At 44.3% G+C, this 19866-nt stretch overlaps 1 protein-coding gene across 4 annotated transcripts in view; it reads right to left on the reverse strand.

Annotated features, from left to right (window-relative positions):
• LOC106581962 (immunoglobulin-like domain-containing receptor 2) overlaps window positions 1–19591 on the reverse strand; it is a 37289-nt gene extending 17698 nt beyond the window's left edge. For 3 of the 4 annotated variants that reach the window (XM_014164548.2, XM_014164549.2, XM_014164547.2), the window contains exons 1-3: window positions 19426–19591; window positions 4538–4867; window positions 2878–2997 (exon numbers count right to left, since the gene is read on the reverse strand). In XM_014164548.2, the coding sequence (XP_014020023.2) occupies window positions 2878–2997; window positions 4538–4867; window positions 19426–19468 (493 nt within the window). In that variant the 5' untranslated portion in view covers window positions 19469–19591. The remainder of the gene's footprint in view (window positions 1–2877; window positions 2998–4537; window positions 4868–19425) is intronic. The other variant, XM_045704560.1, reaches the window with a different exon arrangement.
• Window positions 19592–19866: the final 275 nt, after the last annotated feature.

Consider the following 19866-nt stretch of genomic DNA (forward strand, 5'->3'; position numbering starts at 1 on the left):
TGTGCCTTGCCAGACTGTCAGTGGATCGGTCGTTCTCTTGTTTGTTGTTTTTGTGTTCGTTTTGATGTAATAAATGTTCAAAATGAACAAACACAGTCCTGCTGCATTTTGGTCCTCCTTCACCGACGATACCCGTGACAGAATTTCCCACCAAACCAGGACCAAGCAGCAGAGGAAGGAGCAGTGGGATTTTGAGTTGGACTATGGTGAGAGATGGACTTGGGAGGAGATCTTGAAGGGAGAAGGTTCCTACACTTGGGAGGAGATCCAAGCCGGAAAAGATCGCCTTCCATGGGGACAGGTGGTAAGAGAGAGAGAGAGGAAAGGCGAAAGGCTGGTATGGACCGGGAACGTTTCCGAGGAACACGACTGGCGTTGAAGCACGAGAGGCACCCCCAAGAAATGTTTTGGGGGGGGCACACGGGTAGTTTGGCTAGGCATAGGAAGAGCCGGAAGCCAGCTACCCGTAGTTATATGGAGGAGCGTATGAGGTGGAGAGTGCCATGTTTCGCTGAGGAGCGCACTCTCACCCATACGCACGCACAGTCCGGTGCACGTTATTCCAGCCCCTCGTAGGTGCCGTGCTAGAGCGGGCATCCAGCCTGGTAGGAGGATGCCTGCGCAGCACATCTGGTCGCCGGTACGCCTCCGAGGACCAGGCTACCCAACTCCCGCTCTACGCACGGCTACCATCAGGCCCCTGCACAGCCCAGTCTGCCCTGTACAAGCACCCCGCTCGTACAGGGCTACTAGTTCCATCCAGCCAAGACGGGTTGTGCAGGAGGTAAGATCAAGACCGACTGTGCGCCTCCATAGCCCTGGGTTTCCAGCTCCTGTCTCTCGTGCGGACCCGGAAGTGCGTCAACCCAGTCCGACTCGTCCTGTTCCCGCTCCCCGCTCCCCGCACTAGCCTGGAGGTGCGTGTTCCCAATCTGGTACGCCCAGTACCAGCACCACGCACCAGGCTTCAAGTGCGTAAACCCAGCCTCAACAGCCGCCAGAGCTGCCCGCCAGTCAACAGCCGCCAGAGCTGCCCGCCAGTCAACAGCCGCCAGAGCTGCCCGCCAGTCAACAGCCGCCAGAGCTGCCCGCCAGTCAACAGCCGCCAGAGCTGCCCGCCAGTCAACAGCCGCCAGAGCTGTCCGCCAGTCAACAGCCGCCAGAGCTGCCCGCCAGTCAACAGCCGCCAGAGCGGCCCGCCCCGAACCGCCGGAGCGGCCAGACCGTCCCGAGCCGCCGGACCGCCCCGAGCGGCCAGACTGCCCCGAGCTGCCAGAGTGGCCCGACTGCCTGGAACGGCCAGAACCGGAGCCACCTCCAGATATAGGTGGGTTGGGGAGGGGGGGTGTAGCACAGTGCCGTCGTTGACGGCAGCCACCCTCCCTTCCCTCCCTTTAGTAGGGGGGAATTGTAGTTTTGTTGTTTGGGGTTGTTTTTTTTTGTTTTTTTTAAGGTGCTTCCGGGGTTAGCACCTTTAAGGGGGGGGTACTGTCACATCCTGGCCAGTATAAGGGTTAATTGTTCTTGTAGTTTGGTCAGGACGTGGCAGAGGATATTTGTTTTATGTGGTCCGGGGTGGTGTTTTGGTAAAAGGGTGTTTGATTTAGTATTTCCGGGTTTTTTGGTTTAGGGTCTATGTTTATGTATTTCTATGTGTAGTCTAGTAAGTGTGTTTCTATGTGGAGTTAATTGGGGTGGACTTCCAATTGAAGGCAGCTGTGTGGTGTTGCCTTTGATTGGAAGTCCTATATTAGTTGGGTGTGTATTTGTGGGAAATTGTTCTGTGTTTAGCCTTGTGCCTTGCCAGACTGTCAGTGGATCGTTCGTTCTCTTGTTTGTTGTTTTTGTGTTCGTTTTGATTTAATAAATGTTCAAAATGAACAAACACAGTCCTGCTGCATTTTGGTCCTCCTTCACCGACGATACCCGTGACACCCTTAACATGCTTTAGTCTCATCCCCCCCAAATAAAGCAATGTTTCCATGACAACAGTTGAAGAAGTGGATTACATAGCTCACAATAATAATCTAGAACTACTCTCTGTAATATACATAAACTCTCTATTATGTAGTCTATGTTCAATGCTGTGGCACAAAAGTCTACATGGCCTATATCTGAGGTTATAAGGGTTTATGTATGGCTATGTCAGGTTTATGTCAGCTGGTCTACAAGGGTAAGCTCAGCCAAACAATGGGTCCTCTCAGAAAGGATCAGAACCGTGTGTAGAGCAGTGCACGCCATTCTGCCCGTCGTCATGGCAACACTTGTAAGTACACTTTGGAATGCAGACGCCCTCTAGAGCAAGGATGTTTATATTTAAACACTCCATTATGAACCATACCAAACAAATACACTTACCCTACACACTGACACACACACAAATGTGAACGCACACACCACAGTCAGCATATGAGACTGGTGCAACGGCACAAATCCATTGGTTTTAGTGTGTGCATTGGTTTTACTGCTGTGGTAAGGTTCATATTTACATTTTTACATTTAAGTCATTTAGCAGACGCTCTTATCCAGAGCGACTTACAAAATGGTGCATTCACCTTATGATATCCAGTGGAACAACCACTTTACAATAGTGCATCTAAATATTTTAAGGGGGGGGGTTAGAAGGATTACTTTATCCTATCCTAGGTTCAGAAAGTGAGACACAAGACAATACATAAGAGTATACTTGTTTCCTACTTCCTCAACTCTCAAATCCTTTTAAACCAGAGAGGAACTCAAAATAAGAAAGCCTCAACAGAATGTTCAGATTCCTGTTCATTTCCGCTCTATCCCTTCCTCTTTGATGTTGAGTTGGTTGAATTCCTGTGTAATGTTTACTTCCGGTGTGCGGAGGGTTCACTTCCTGTGGTCACTCACCCAGCACCAGTACCTCCACCTGGCCCTCATTCTTCCCCTCCAGGTCATCGGCAATGACGATCTTACAGAAGTACACTCCGCTGTCGCCCCACTGCAGCTTCCCAATCCGCAAGTCCGCCTCTGGACAGGGACAGGACACAGGGTCAGAGGTCAGGACAAGGGTCATAGGTGAGAGGTCAAATGATATGAGAGCATGGTCAGTATATCCTATGAAAAAACTATGAACCTATAAAACCTCTGAAAAACGATACATATGACACACATTTAACAAATAATCAACAACTGCATACAGTAACAAAATTATATACTGCTAAGCCAGGTGTACACTTCATGATTTTGGCCCCAATTTAGCTGTCCCAAGTTTTTGAAGTCGGAGACAAAATCCCCATGTCGTTGCCTACTCAGGGCGTGCGGCCTTCACTGGCACTCGTTTAATGTGAGCGGGTCAGAGACGCAATCTCAGGGCTACCAATCCCATCAATCCCGATATTTTCAAACATGTTTGATTTCATCAGCACAAAATCTGCAATGCTCTTGTAGTGTGAGATGTGCAACGACAATGTTTAAGGAAGGTGATCAGCAATAGCCAATGAGAGCTCGGCAGAAAAGAAGCCAGTGAAATGATGACGTTGTTTCGCATCACACAGAATGTGTGTTGGTACTCGCCTTTAACCAAAGCCAAAGTGTCAAATCGTTACACCTCTAAAGCTCACAGGCAATGTTACTTAATTCAAAATGTTGGCTAGATATTTCAACTCTGTATGGCAAGAGTGAATGTCTGACTGAAAACGTTTGAGGTTGTTCTGAACCACAGCTCGTTCTACTGTAGCTACGTTAACAGTCTAATCGCATCATTACGTCATTGTTTTCGAGAGACAACGTGGTGGTATTGAGAATCCTCACGACCAAGTGAAGAATCTTGTCGTGTGTGACACCCCGTCTGTGCCAAACCTACAAATCTACAGGAAAGATGGTCGTTTAATGTGAGAGGCTCAGCGATGTTAAGATTTTGAAAGTCGTGTAGTGTACACCCGGCATTCGACAAACAATATACTGAACAAACCTCAAAGATACATTTGACTCATTCATAAATCCAACAGCTTTCTATTAAGATTCATGACAACAGGAGGGTGTTTTGTTAAAAAAGAGACACAAAAGTAGGTGGGGGCTCTCTATTGAAAGGCAGAAAAAGGTGGGTATTTCATTTGGATAAGAAGCTCAATAGGGGTGGTTTATTGTGAATAGGATAAGAGAGGGCAGAAGACCACTCCATTGTGAACAGGGGTCAGTGTCGTTAATAATGTATCTGTGTGTGAGTGTGTAGCCTGGCCTATTGTGAAGCAGAGACAGAGAAGGACTATTTCAGGAACAGGAAAAGCAGAGCACAAGCAGCCATGTTTCCTGTTGGGAGACTGATCATAAACAGTAGACTGGGATAATAGACAGGCTATGACGGACAAGGCCACCGCCTATAACACTGAAGCACTGACATACAGTGAACAGCATTTAAACGTGTCTGCACATGTCGTATGTCTTCCCTGACAAACATTTCCACAAGCACAGCCTTTCTAGTCATTGAAGCTCATAAAACTACAAAACACCGCCACACACAACTTCCAATCACAACACAAATCTACTCATTAACCAATCTTCACAGTACTGTTGATGATGGCGATGTCTCGGCCCTTGTAGTGCTCAGCCAGCGTCATGGAGGGTCCCTGGCCGGACGCTACGATGCGGACGGTGCGGCTGCTGTCGGAGCACTCCAGGTGGGCTGCGGTGCCCAACTTGGACCCCTGGACCCCAAAGCTCTTGGGAAAAGTGAAGGAGTCTCGTGTGCGGTCATGGCAGTAGGATTTGTACCACCATTGCACCACAGGGGTCTGGGAAGAAGGCGTGTGGTACTGGCACTCGAGCACCACCGACTGGAAGAGCATGGCGAAACGCTTCTTCTCCCGAACCGTCACCTGCACCCCCACACACACACAGACTGATACACACACAGACAAGGTGTGAGAAAATGAGGGAGAAAAATAGAGGGGAAGCGGTTATTTAATAATACAATAATCAAAACAATATTTATGTTATATTATGCCGATATAAAGTTAACACAGTCCTATGAATAGAAAAGTAGGCGTCACATTTTAAATATCTAACGGCAGTCTGCATATAAGGCCTTTAACATACACTACATGACCAAAAGTATGTGGACACCTCCTCATCAAACATCTCATTCCAAAATCATGGCCATTAATATGGAGTTGGTCCCCACTTTGCTACTGTAGCAGCCTCCACTCTTCTGGGAAGGCTTTCCACTAGATGTTGGAGCATTTCTTCGACGCTTGCTTCCATTCAGCCAAAAGAGCATTAATGAGGTCGGGCATTGATGTTGGGCGATTAGGCCTGGCTCGCAGTCGGCATTCCAATTCATTCCAAAGGTGTTCGATGGGGTTGAGGTCAGGGCTCTGTGCAGGCCAGTCAAGTTCTTCCACACCGATCCCAACAAACCATTTCTTCTGTATTGACCTCTTTTTGTGCACGGGGACATTGTCATGCTGAAACAGGAAAGGGCCTTCCCCAAACGGTTGCCACAAAGTTGGAAGCCTAGAATCGTCTAGAATGTCATTGTATGCTGTAGCGTTAAGATGTCCCTTCACTGGAGCTAAGGGGCCTAGCCCGAACCATGAAAAACAACCCCAGACCATTATTCCTCCACCAAACTTTACAGTTGGCACTATGCATTGGTGCAGGTAGTGTTCTCCTGGCATCCGCCAAACCCAGATTCGTCCGTCGGACTGCCAGATGGTGAAGCGTGAATCATCACTCCAGAGAACATGTTTTCACTGTTCCAGAGTTCAATGGCGGCAAGCTTTACACCACTCCAGCCGACGCTTGGCATTGCGCATGGTGATTTTAGGCTTGTGTGCAGCTGCTCGACCATGGAAACCCATTTCATGAAGCTACCGACGAACAGTTCTTGTGCTGACTTTGCTTCCAGAGGCAGTTTGGAACTCAGTAGTGAGTGTTGCAACCGAGTACAATTTTTACACGCTTCAGCACAGTTCTGTGAGCTTCTGTGGCCTACCACTTCGCGGCTGAGCTGTTGTTGCTCTGAGATGTTTCAACTTCACAAGAACAGTACTTACAGTTGACCGGGGCAGCTCTAGCAGGGCAGAAATTTGACAAACTGACTTGCTGGAAAGGTGGCATCCTATGATGGTGCCACACTGAATGTCACTGAGCTTTTCAGTAAGGCCATTCTACTGCCAATGTGTGTCTATTGAGATCGCATGGCTGTGTGCTCGAGTTTATACACCTGTCAGCAACGGGTGTGGCTGAAGTTGCTTAATCCTCTCATTTGAAGGGGTGTCCACATACTTTTCGCCATGCATTGTATCTTTTGAATAGCCAGAGAAACATGCAAATGGTAAGGAGATTAGACTTTACAGTTGAACGCTCTCCAACACCAGCTTTGAGAAGCACCCAGTCCAACACCACTTGAACCAACCACTTAGCCTCTACCCATAGTAGAGCCCACAGCAGTCCAACTCTCCGTTTCATACCCCCTGCACATCCAACAGATTAAGGGGGATTCCAGAAATATCCTCTCAGTTAACTAAACCACAAAACTCAGGAGAAGGTCTGTCTCTGTTGTGGAAGTGATGACCTGATTTCACCAACGCCTAATAACATCTGGTCTGGCTCCACTGAGAACCGTTTGTGGGTGTGTGTGTATGCGTAATGATGACTCCAACTGGGCTCTTGAGTGGCGCAGTCGTCTAAGGCACTGCATCTCAATGCAAGAGGTGACACTACAGTCCCTGGTTCAAATCCAGGTTGAACCACATCTGGCTGTGATTGGGAGTCCCATAGGGCGGTGCACAATTGGCCCAGCGTCGTCTGTGGTAGGCCGTCATTGTAAATAAGAATTTGTTGTTAACTGACTTCCCTAGTTAAATAAAGGCTAAATAAAAAAAATTAAAAAATAAATCCCCAACTGGGAGAATGCCAAGTGGTGACTTGCACAATATCTAGATGGCGGGGGTGGGATGGGTGCTCCTCTCTCCAGTAAACGGGAGGTCACAGAGGTTACATTCCGCCGTGTGTGGGGGGCAGGGGCAGGACTGTAGTAGGAAGGTAGGGGGTTGTCATAATAAATGGGAACAGTGAGGGGGTCGTGGCCAGAGCAGTATACTCTGCAGCCAGTCTTGTTAGGTCTAGGAGGGGCAGGCAGCAGGAACTCACTCCAAACATTTCCAAGAAAGAGGAAATCACAGCAAACGGTTCTACACAGTGGCCCTCTCCTTAGCAGCACTTTCCCGAGGTTTTCAGTTTAGTGCAGAGGAAGGGAATGAGACAAGGAGGGAATGCAGTTTTACACAGATTGAGATTCACACTTTGTACTAAAGAGGAGTCAGGGTGATTCATGATTATGGCATTCAAATTTACTACAGAGCTCCAATTAGAAGTTGCGGCTAACAACAGATCTAGGATCAAGCTAAATAAATATCTGACCATGCACCAACGGTTCACCAACTCCTCCTACAGAGTCATAGGTAGATGTCAGTTACCTCTGGTCAGAGCAAAACAAATGAGAGAGAGAGAAAAGTAGCAGTTCTGTTTTTTAATATATATATTTTTAATTTTAAATATGAAAGGGTTGGAGAAAAAGAAAGATGGAGGAAAGAGAGGGGCCATGCTCCTAAATTCCTCCCGTGGGATAAATGTGTCCCTCCCTTAGTCCTTTTGTTCATGGTCCAGTGCATTGTTTGGCATTAGTATAATCCACCCCATCCTGGAGGATCCTACAGTGCCTTCAGAAAGTATTCATACCCCTTGACCTATTCCAAATGTTGTTGTGTTACAGCCAGAATTCAAAATGGATTAAATATTTTTTTCTCACCTGTCTAATCTACACACAATACCCTATAATAACAAAGTGAAAGCATGTTACTAGAATTTTTTGCAAATGTATTGAAAATGAAAGACAGAAATATCGCATTTACATAAGTACAGTGCCTTGCGAAAGTATTCGGCCCCCTTGAACTTTTCGACCTTTTGCCACATTTCAGGCTTCAAACATAAAGATATAAAACTGTAATTTTTTGTGAAGAATCAACAACAAGTGGGACACAATTATGAAGTGGAACGAAATTTATTGGATATTTCAAACTTTTTTAACAAATAAAAAACTGAAAAATTGGCCGTGCAAAATTATTCAGCCCCTTTACTTTCAGTGCAGCAAACTCTCTCCAGAAGTTCAGTGAGGATCTCTGAATGATCCAATGTTGACCTAAATGACTAATGATGATAAATAGAATCCACCTGTGTGTAATCAAGTCTCCGTATAAATGCACCTGCTCTGTGATAGTCTCAGAGGTCCGTTTAAAGCGCAGAGAGCATCATGAAGAACAAGGAACACACCAGGCAGGTCCGAGATACTGTTGTGGAGAAGTTTAAAGCCGGATTTGGATACAAAAAGATTTCCCAAGCTTTAAACATCCCAAGGAGCACTGTGCAAGCGATAATATTGAAATGGAAGGAGTATCAGACCACTGCAAATCTACGAAGACCCGGCCGTCCCTCTAAACTTTCAGCTCATACAAGGAGAAGACTGATCAGAGATGCAGCCAAGAGGCCCATGATCACTCTGGATGAACTGCAGAGATCTACAGCTGAGGTGGGAGACTCTGTCCATAGGACAACAATCAGTCGTATACTGCACAAATCTGGCCTTTATGGAAGAGTGGCAAGAAGAAAGCCATTTCTTAAAGATATCCATAAAAAGTGTCGTTTAAAGTTTGCCACTAGCTACCTGGGAGACACACCAAACATGTGGAAGAAGGTGCTCTGGTCAGATGAAACCAAAATCGAACTTTTTGGCAACAATGCAAAACGTTATGTTTGGCGTAAAAGCAACACAGCTCATCACCCTGAACCCACCCACCCATGGAGCCAAATACAGGACCATTCTGGAAGAAAACCTGATGGAGTCTGCAGAAGACCTGAGACTGGGACGGAGATTTGTCTTCCAACAAGACAATGATCCAAAACATAAAGCAAAATCTACAATGGAATGGTTCACAAATAAACATATCCAGGTGTTAGAATGGCCAAGTCAAAGTCCAGACCTGAATCCAATCGAGAATCTGTGGAAAGAACTGAAAACTGCTGTTCACAAACGCTCTCCATCCAACCTCACTGAGCTCGAGATGTTTTGCAAGGAGGAATGGGCAAAAATTTCAGTCTCTCGATGTGCAAAACTGATAGAGACATACCCCAAGCGAACTTACAGCTGTAATCGCAGCAAAAGGTGGCGCTACAAAGTATTAACTTAAGGGGGCTGAATAATTTTGCACGCCCAATTTTTCAGTTTTTTATTTGTTAAAAAAGTTTGAACTATCCAATAAATTTCGTTCCACTTCATGATTGTGTCCCACTTGTTGTTGATTCTTCACAAAAAAATACAGTTTTATATCTTTATGTTTGAAGCCTGAAATGTGGCAAAAGGTCGAAAAGTTCAAGGGGGCCGAATACTTTCGCAAGGCACTGTATTCACAAATGAGTCAATACTTTGTAGAAGCACCTTTGGCGGTGATTACAGCTTTGAGTCATCTTGGGTATTACTGTATCAGCTTTGCACATCTGGATTTGGGGATTCTCTCCCATTCTTCCTTGTTAAGTTAGATTGGGAGCGACGGTGAACAGCAATCTTCAAGTCTTTCCACAGATTTTCAATGGGATTCAAGTCTGGGCTTTGGCTGGGCCCCTCAAGGACTTTCACATTCTTTTTCTGAAGCCATACAGTTTTAGCTGTATGCTTGAGGTCATTGTCCTGTTGGAATGTAAATCTTCGCCCCCCCTCAAAGCTCGTTTGTACTCTGAACAGGTTCTAATTAATAGTTTGCCTGAATTTGGCTCCATTTATTGTTTCCTTCTATCCTTACCAGTTTCCCCGTCCCTGCTGCTGAAAAGCACCCCATAGCATGAAGCTGACATCACCATGCTTCACACTAGGGATGTTGTTAGACGGATGAGGAGCTGTGTCTGGTTTCTCCAGACATAGCGCTTTGCATTCAGGCCAAAGAGTTACATTTTTGTCTCATCAGACCACAGATTCTTTTGCCCAATAATCTGTCTTTCACATGCCTTTTTGCATACTCCAGGAGTGCTATCATGTGCCTTTTTCACAGGAATGGCTTCAGTTTTGCCACTCTCCCATAAAGCCCAGATTGGTGAAGTGCTGTAGAGACTGTTGTCCTTCTGGCATGTTCTCCTATCTCAGCCAAGGAACTCTGTAGTTCTGTCAGAGTGGTCATTGGGTTCTCGTCACCGACCTGACCAAGGTTCTTCTTGCCCGGTTGCTCAGTTTGGTCGAACGGTCAGCTCTGGGTAGTTCCAGAGTCTGGGTAGTTCCATATTTTTTCCATTTCCCAATGATAGAAACTGTGCTCTTGGAAACTTTCAACACACCAGAAGTAGTTTTATACCCTTCCACAGATAGAATTGTGATGAGGCATATCTCGGCGATCTACGGACAGTTCCTTCGACTTTATGGTATAGTTTCTGCTCTGACATTCTGAAATGTCAACTGTGGGATCTTATACTGTATAGACAGGTGTTTCTTTCTAAATCATGTCCAAACAATTGAATTGGAAACAGGACTCCAATCAAGTTGTAGAAATTGGATGCAACTGAGCTCAATTTGGAGTGTCAAAGCAAAGGGGTGTGAATACTTACAGTACCGGTCAAAAGTTTGGACAAACCTACTCATTCAAGGGTTTTTCTTTATTTTTTACTATTTTCTACATTGATAATAATAGTGAAGACATCAAAACTATGAAATAACACATATGGAATAATGTAGTAAGCATTTCAATTAACAGGTGGGCCTTGTTAAAACTTAATTTGGGGAATTTCTTTCCTTCATAATGCATTTGAGCCAATAAGTTGTGTTGTGTCAAGGTCTAGGTGGGAAACAGAAGAAAGCACTATTTGGTAAAAGACCAAGTCTATATTATGGCAAGAACAGCTAAAATAAGCAAAGAGAAATGACAGTCCGTCATTACTTTAAGACATGAAGGTCAGTCAATGCGGAAAATTTAAAGAACTTTGAAAGTTTCTTCAAGTGCAGTCGCAAAAACCCTCAAGCGCTACGATGAAACTGGCTCTCACGAGGACCGCCATATGAATGGAAGACCCAGAGTTACCTCTGCTGCAGAGGATAAGTTCATTAGAGTTACCAGCCTCAGAAATTACAGCCCAAATAAATGCTTCTCATAGTTCAAGTAACAGACACATCTCAACATCAACTGTTCAGAGGAGACTGTGAATCAGGCCTTCATGGTCGAATTGCTGCAAAGAAACCACTACTAAAGGACACCAATAAGAAGAAGAGACTTGCTTGGGCAAAGAAACACGAGCAATGGACATTAGACTGGTGGAAATCTGTCCTTTGGTCTGATGAGTCCAAATTTGAGATTTTTGGTTCCAACCGCCGTGTCTTTGTGTGATGCAGAGTAGGTGAACGGATGATCTCCACATATGTGGTTTTCACCGTGAAGCATGGAGGAGGAGGTGTGATGGTGTGGGGGTGCTTGGCTGGTGACACTGTCTGTGATTTATTTACAATTCAAGGCACACTTAACCAGCATGGCTACCACAGCATTCTGCAGCGATACGCCATCCCATCTGGTTAGAGCTTAGTGGGACTATCATTTGCTTTTCAACAGGACAATGACCCAACACACCTCCAGGCTGTGTAAGGACTATTTGACCAAGAAGGAGAGTGATGGAGTGCTGCATCAGATGACCTGGCCTCCACAATCACCTGACCTCAACCCAATTGAGATGGTTTGGGATGAGTTGGACCGCAGAGTGAAGAAAAAGCAGCCAACAAGTGCTCAGCATATGTGGGAACTCCAAGACTGTTGGAAAAGCATTCCAGGTGACTACCCCATGAAGCTGGTTGAGAGAATAACAAGAGTGTGCAAAGCTGTTATCACGGCAAAGGGTGAAGAAACTAAAATCTAAAATCCATTTTTGTTTAACACTTTTTTACTACATGATTCCATATGTGTTAGTTCATAGTTGTGATGTCTTCACTATTATTCTACAATGTAGAAAATAGTAAAAAATAAAGAAAAACCCTTGAATGAGTAGCTGTGTCCAAAATTTTGACTGGTACTGAATGTAAATTAGATATTTCAGTTTTTAATTTTCAATACATTTGCTAAAATTCAGGCTGTAATACAACATAATGTGGAATATGTCAAGGGGTGTTATTAATTTCTGAAGGCACTGTATGTGGACAACAGAATGGAGGAGGGGGATGGGAGGACTCCAACCAATGAGATTATCTCATCTGGCCCAGTCGGGTGTGAACAGCCAATTAGCGGTTAGAGATTTGAAGAAGAGTTTATTATATTCTAGCGAGGAGGAGAAAGAAAGAGGACAGAGAGAATGGACAGGGCGAGACACCTTGATAACCTCACGATTCACACATAAAAAATATTCTGGGACCTTTGATCCAAGGTGTCAGCCTGTCTCAGCATCTCTCTAACAGAGAACACAAAACTGTCCGTGCATATAACCAGGCACTCCAAAGCACATATTTATAAACCTCTAAAAATACCCACAAGTGTGACATAAAAAATAATGACATATGCTCACATGTATACCTACAGTGCATTCAGAAAGTATTCAGGCCCCACATTTTGTTACCTTACAGCCTTATTCTAAAATGGATTAAATAATAAATGTCCCTTATCAATCTACACACAATACCCCATAATGACAAAGCTAAAACAGGTTTACAGAAATTTGTGCAAATGTATTAAAGGTAAAAAACAGAAACACCTTATTTACATAAGTAATCAGCCCCTTTGCTATGAGACTTGAAATTGAGCTCAGGTGCATCCTGTTTCCATTGATCATCCTTGAGATGTTTCTACAACTTGATTGGAGTCCACCTGTGGTAAATTCATTTGATTGGACATGATTTGGAAGTGCACACACCTGTCTATATAAGGTCCCACAGTTGACAGTGCGTGTCAGAGCAAAAACCAAGCCATGAGGTAGAAGGAATTGTCCATAGAGCTCTGAGACAGGATTGTGTCAAGGCATAGATCTGGGAAAGGGTACCAACACATTTCTGCAGCATTGAAGTGACCAAGAACGCACTTCATCACTCTTAAATGGAAGAAGTTTGGAACCACCATGACTGTTCCTAGTGCTGGCCGCCCGGCCAAACTGAGCAATTGGTGGAGAACGACCTTGGTGAGGGAGGTGACCAAGAACACAATGGTCACTCTGAAAGAGCTCCAGAGTTCCTCTGTGGAGATGGGAGAACCTTCCAGAAGGACAACCATCCCTGCAGCACTCAACCAATCAGGCCTTTATGGTAGAGTGGCCAGACGGAAGCCACTCCTCAGTAAAAGGCACATGACCTCCCGCTTTGAACTTGACAAAAGGCACCTAAAGGACTCTCAGACCATGAGAAACAAGATGATCTGGTCTGATGAAACCAAGTTTGAGCTCTTTAGCCTGAATGCCAAGCGTCACATCTGGAGGAAACCTGGAACCATCCCTATGGTGAAGAATCGAGGCTGTAATCGCTGCCAAAGGTGATTATTTTTAAAAGTTTTATATAATTATTTATATTTTTAACTAGGCAAGTAAGTTAAGAACAACTTCTATTTACAATGATGGCCTAGGAACAGTGGGTTAACTGCCTTCTTCAGGGGCAGAACGACAGATTTTTACCTTGTCAGCTCAGGGATTTCATCTAGCAACCTTTCAGTTACTGGCCCAACGCTCTAACCACTTTACCCTTTACTCAACAAAGTACATGAGTAAAGGTTCTGAATGCTTATGTGATTTTATTTTTTTAATGATTTTAGATTATTTTTTTTTTTACCAACCTGTTTTTGCGTTTTTCATAGCTTGATTACCGAAAAAATAACATTTTAATACATTATTGAATAAGGCTGTAACTTAACAATGTGGAGAAAGTCAAAGGTCTGAATACTTACCGAATGTACTGTATGATCCTGATTCAACTCACAACACATACATTTCCTAATCCATATTCACAACAACAAATTACCAAAAACACTTGAAACTATACTGAACAAAAATATAAATGCAATATGTAAAGTGTTGGTCCCATGTTTCATGAGCTGAAATAAAATGTTCCATAAGCACAAAAAAATGTATTTCTCTAAAATGTTGTGCACAAATGTTTATATCCCCGTTAGTGATCTTTTCTCCTTTGCCAAGATAATCCATCCACCTGACAGGTGTGGCATATCAAGAAGCTGATTAAACAGCATGATCATTACACTGGTGGACCTTGTGCTTGGGACAATAAAAGTCCACTCTAAAATGTGCAGTTTTGTCACACAACACAATGACACAGATGCCTCAAGTTTTGAGAGCTTGTGCATTTGGCATGCTGACTTGAGGGATTGTCCACCAGAGCTATTGCCAGAGAATGTAATGTTAATTTCTCTACCATAAGCTGCAGCCAATGTTGTTTTAGAGAACTTGGCCAGTGTGTCCAACTGGCCTCACAATACGCAGACCACACCAGCCCAGGACCTCCACATCTGGCTTCTTCACCTGCGAGACTGTCTGCGACTAGCAACCCGGACAGCTGTTGAAACTGTGGGTTTGCACAACCAAATAATTTATGAATAAACTGTCAAACAGTCTAAGGGAAGCTCATCTGCGTACTCGTCATCCTCACCAGGGTCTTGACCTGACTGCAGTTCGGCGTTGTAATCAACTTCAGTGGGCAAATGCTCACCTTCGAGGGCCACTGGCACGGTGGAGAAGTGTGATCTAAACGGATGAATCCCGGTTTCAACTGTACCGGGCAGATGTCAGACAGTGTGTATGGCGTCACGTGGGCAAACGCTTTGCTGATGTCAATGTTGTGAACAGAGTGACCCATGGTGGGGTTATGGTTTGGGCAGGCATAAGCTACGGACAACAAACACAATTGCATTGTATCAATGGCATTTTGAATGCAGAGATACCTTGATGAGATGGTGAGGCCCATTGTCGTGCCATTCATCCGCCGCCATCACCTCATGTTTCAGCATGATAATGCACAGCTCCATTTCGCAAATCTGTACACAATTCCTGGAAGCTGAAACCGTCCCAGTTCATCCACGACCTGCATACTCATCAGACATGTCACCCATTGAGCATGTTTAGGATGCTCTGGATTGACTTGTACGACAGCGTGTTCCAGTTCCCGCCAATATCCAGCAACTTCACACAGCCATTGAAGAGGGGTGGGACAATATTCCACAGGCCACAATCAACAGCCTGATAACTATATATGAAGGAGATGTCACAATGCATGAGGCAAATGGTCACACCAGATACTGACTGGTTTTCTGATCCACGACCCTACTTTTTTTTTGGAAGGTATCTGTGACCAACCGATGCATATCTGTATTAAAAGTCATGTGGAATCCATAGATTAGGGCCTAGTGAATGTATTTAAATTAACTGAGTTCCTTATGAACGGTAATTTAGTAAAATCTTTGAATTTGTTTCATGTTGCATTTATTTTTGTTCAGTGTATTTACAGTGCCTTGCAAAAGTATTCATCCCCCTTGGCGTTTTTCCTATTTTGTTGCATTACAACCTGTAATTTTAAATAGATTTTTATTTGGATTTCATGTAATGGACATACACAAAATAGTCCAAATTGGTGAAGTGAAATGAAAAAAAAAAACTCGTTTTTCTTTTCACTTGACTATTTTGGCCTAATTAAAAAAAACAACTGAAAAGTGGTGCGTGCATATGTATTCACCCCCTTTGCTATGAAGCCCCTAAATAAGATCTAGTGCCACCAATTACCTTCAGAAGTCACATAATTAGTTAAATTGCAGACAGGTGGACTTTAAGTGTCACATGATCTCAGTGTGTGTATCTATATCTATATCTCTCTATCTCACTGCTCAAAAAAATAAAGGGAACACTAAAATAACACATCCTAGATCTGAATGAATGAAAAATTCTTATTAAATACTTTTTTCTTTACATAGTTGAATGGGGAGACAACAAAATCACACAAATAATCAATGGAAATCCAATTTATCAACCCATGGAGGTTGGAGTCACACTCAAAATTAAAGTGGAAAACCACACTACAGGCTGATCCAACTTTGATGTAATGTCCTTAAAACAAGTCAAAATGAGGCTCAATAGTGTGTGTGTGGCCTCCACGTGCCTGTATGACCTCCCTACAACGCCTGGGCATGCTCCTGATGAGGTGGCGGATGGTCTCCTGAGGGATCTCCTCCCAGACCTGGACTAAAGCATCCGCCAACTCCTGGACAGTCTGTGGTGCAACGTGGCGTTGGTGGATGGAGCGAGACATGATGTCCCAGATGTGCTCAATTGGATTCAGGTCTGGGGAATGGGCGGGCCAGTCCATAGCATCAATACCTTCCTCTTGCAGGAACTGCTGACACACTCCAGCCACATGAGGTCTAGCATTGTCTTGCATTAGGAGGAACCCAGGGCTAACCGCACCAGCAAATGGTCTCACAAGGGGTCTGAGGATCTCATCTCGGTACCTAATGGCAGTCAGGCTACCTCTGGCGAGCACATGGAGGGCTGTGCGGCCCCCCCCAAAGAAATGCCACCCCACACCATGACTGACCCACCGCCAAACCGGTCATGCTGGAGGATGTTGCAGGCAGCAGAACGTTCTCCACGGCGTCTCCAGACTCTGTCACATGTGCTCAGTGTGAACCTGCTTTCATCTGTGAAGAGCACAGGGCGCCAGTGGCGAATTTGCCAATCTTGGTGTTCTCTGGCAAATGCCAAACGTCCTGCACGGTGTTGGGCTGTAAGCACAACCCCCACAATACCACCCTCATGGAGTCTGTTTCTGACCGTTTGAGCAGTCACATGCACATTTGTGGCCTGCTGGAGGTCATTTTGCAGGGCTCTGGCAGTGCTCCTCCTGCTCCTCCTTGCACAAAGGCGGAGGTAGCGGTCCTGCTGCTGGGTTGTTGCCCTCCTACGGCCTCCTCCACGTCTCCTGATGTACTGGCCTGTCTCCTGGTAGCGCCTCCATGCTCTGGACACTACGCTGACAGACACAACAAACCTTCTTGCCACAGCTCGCATTGATGTGCCATCCTGGATGAGCTGCACTACCTGAGCCACTTGTGTGGGTTGTAGACTCCGTCTCATGCTACCACTAGATTGAAAGCACCGCCAGCATTCAAAAGTGACCAAAACATCAGCCAGGAAGCATAGGAACTGAGAAGTGGTCTGTGGTCACCACCTGCAGAACCACTCCTTTATTGGGGGTGTCTTGCTAATTGCCTATAATTTCCACCTGTTGTCTATTCCATTTGCACAACAGCATGTGAAATGTATTGTCAATCAGTGTTGCTTCCTAAGTGGACAGTTTGATTTCACAGAAGTGTGATTGACTTGGAGTTACATTGTGTTGTTTAAGTGTTCCCTTTTATTTTTTGAGGTGTGTGTGTGTGTGTGTGTGTGTGTGTACCCATTCTGAAAGGCCTCAAAGTATGCAACACCACTAAGCAAGCGGCACCATGAAGACCAAGGAGCTATCCAAACAGGTCATGGACAAAGTTGTGGAGAAGTACAGATCAGGATTGGGTTATAATTTTTTTTATCTGAAACTTTGAACATCCCATGGAGCACCATTAAATCATTATTAAAATATTTTAATAATATTGCACCACAACAAACATGCCAAGAGAGGGCTGCCCACCAAAACTCAGAGATTGGAGTATATGTCCATAGGACCACTTTAAGCCGTACACTCCACAGAGCTGGGCTTTACAGAAGAGTGGCCAGAAAAAAAGCCTTTGCTTAAATAAAAAAATAAGCAAACATGTTTGGTGTTCGCCAAAAGGCATGTGGGAGACTCCCCAAACATATGGAAAAAGGTACTCTAGTCAGATGAGACAAATGTAGCTTTTTGGCCATCAAGGAAAACGCTGTCTGGCGCAAACCCATGTTTATCATCGGCAGGGACTGGGACACTGGTCGGAATGATGGATGACGCTAAATACAGGGAAACCTGTTTCAGTCTTCCAGAGATTTGAGACTGGGACAGGGACAGAGGTTCACCTTCCAGCAGGACAATGACCCTAAGCATACTGCTAAAGCAACACTCGAGTGGTTTAAGGGGAAACATTTATGTCTTTATATTTATATGTATATGGAAAGGCCTAGTCAAAGCCCAGACCTCAATCCAATTGAGAATCTGTGGTATGACTTAAAGATTGCTGTACACCAGCGGAACCCATCCAACTTGAAGGAGCTGGAGCAGTTTTGCCTCGAATAATGGGAAAATATCCCAGTGGCTAGATGTGCCAAGCTTATAGAGACATACCCCCAAGAGACTTGCAGCTGTAATTGCTGCAAAAGGTGGCTCTACAAAGTATTGACTTTGAGGGGAGTGAATAGTTATGCACGCTCAAGTTCTGTTTTTTTGCCTTATTTCTTGTTTGTTTTACAATGAAAAAATATTTAGCATCTTCAAAGTGGTAGGCATGTTGTGTAAATCAAATGATACAAAAGTTATTTTTGGGGGGGGTTGTAAGGCAACAAAATAGGAAAAATGCCAAGGGGGTGAATACTTTCGTAAGCCACTGTACCATACACCATCAAATAGTGTTGTTTTTCTTGAAGCGTAGACAACACAAACTGAAGTTATAGTTTAACCAGTCTACTAGGCTTTTCTTGGTCAAAGTTCTGAGTCACTCCATGCTTCCTGACCACATCAGGCCCTTTCCTTGCAAACAACTGACATGTTTTCTTGCCAGGCATTCCAACACACTGATTTGACTCCCCAGAGGACTTTTTTTTGTTCTTGTATAGGTCTACAGAAAAACCTCTCTTCAAAATACAGAATTAAATAATGGTTACATTTTATATTCATTTACAAAATTAAAGGTGGGAAATTGGGCTCTCAGAATTAGTTCTGTGTGTTAGAGGAGCAGTGTATCTCTGCCTATTAAATGTGTATGTGGGTCATTGGGGTGCAGGCATAACATGGATATTGTCTGAATAACGGGACCTATTTTTATTTCACCTTTATTTTGACAGGGAACTCCTACTGAGACTAGAGTGTTGTTTACAGATAAGCCCTGCATACAAACAAACACACAATTACAAAATATATTAAGAATAAACTGGTTTTCACTAGCGTCCTCATTCCACACATTCCTCCTGTAATTTATGCCAAAAATCAATTGAGGAAAAACAAGAGTAGACTACCTAAGGCCTATTATCACTGCACAGGTTCAAAAATAAAGCAAATCAGACTAATCCCCCAAAACAAGTGGGCAAACAAGTATATTTATAAAAATGAAGGGAATCCAAAAGTCTTGTTGACTGTGAGGTCGTAGCCTACTGTAAATGTAGACCCGTTAGCTGCTGGAATAAAGTGAAGGGGTCAAACTGTTGCTGGCTGCATCCACGGCTTTGGCAGACAGATGACAAAACAACATGCTGAGTGAGTAGAGAAACATTTACCTGTTATGGAAAAAATAATCCATCGACCTAACAGCCAGTTCATTTTTCGAATAAAAAGTTTCGCATTCAGATAGAATTAATCCAAATTTTCGTCCTGCCCATTGTTCGCCTCATTCTTTGGTCCGTTGAGTGCGCACAGAATAAACGGGGAGAGCCGAAGTGTCAATCCGAGACCATGGGGAGTGTACCACTTCACCAGCGGGTGTGTTCCAACTGCACTCCAACAAATACATGTTTTTAAATGTTTTACCACCCTTTTACCTAGAATAATCGTACAGGCACGTGTTTAAATAGATTTGTGATTCAAAACATTACATCTAAACTCGTCTCCAAAAACGACAATTGAAAATGTTTTATTTTTATATAAAATCAGGTCATACTAACTCCGGTGTGATCCTTTGAAATTAAGAATTTAAACAAGAAATAATCCTGAGACTTTAG

Source organism: Salmo salar, chromosome ssa21 (genome assembly GCF_905237065.1).
Source record: "Salmo salar chromosome ssa21, Ssal_v3.1, whole genome shotgun sequence".
NCBI lineage: Eukaryota > Metazoa > Chordata > Actinopteri > Salmoniformes > Salmonidae > Salmo > Salmo salar.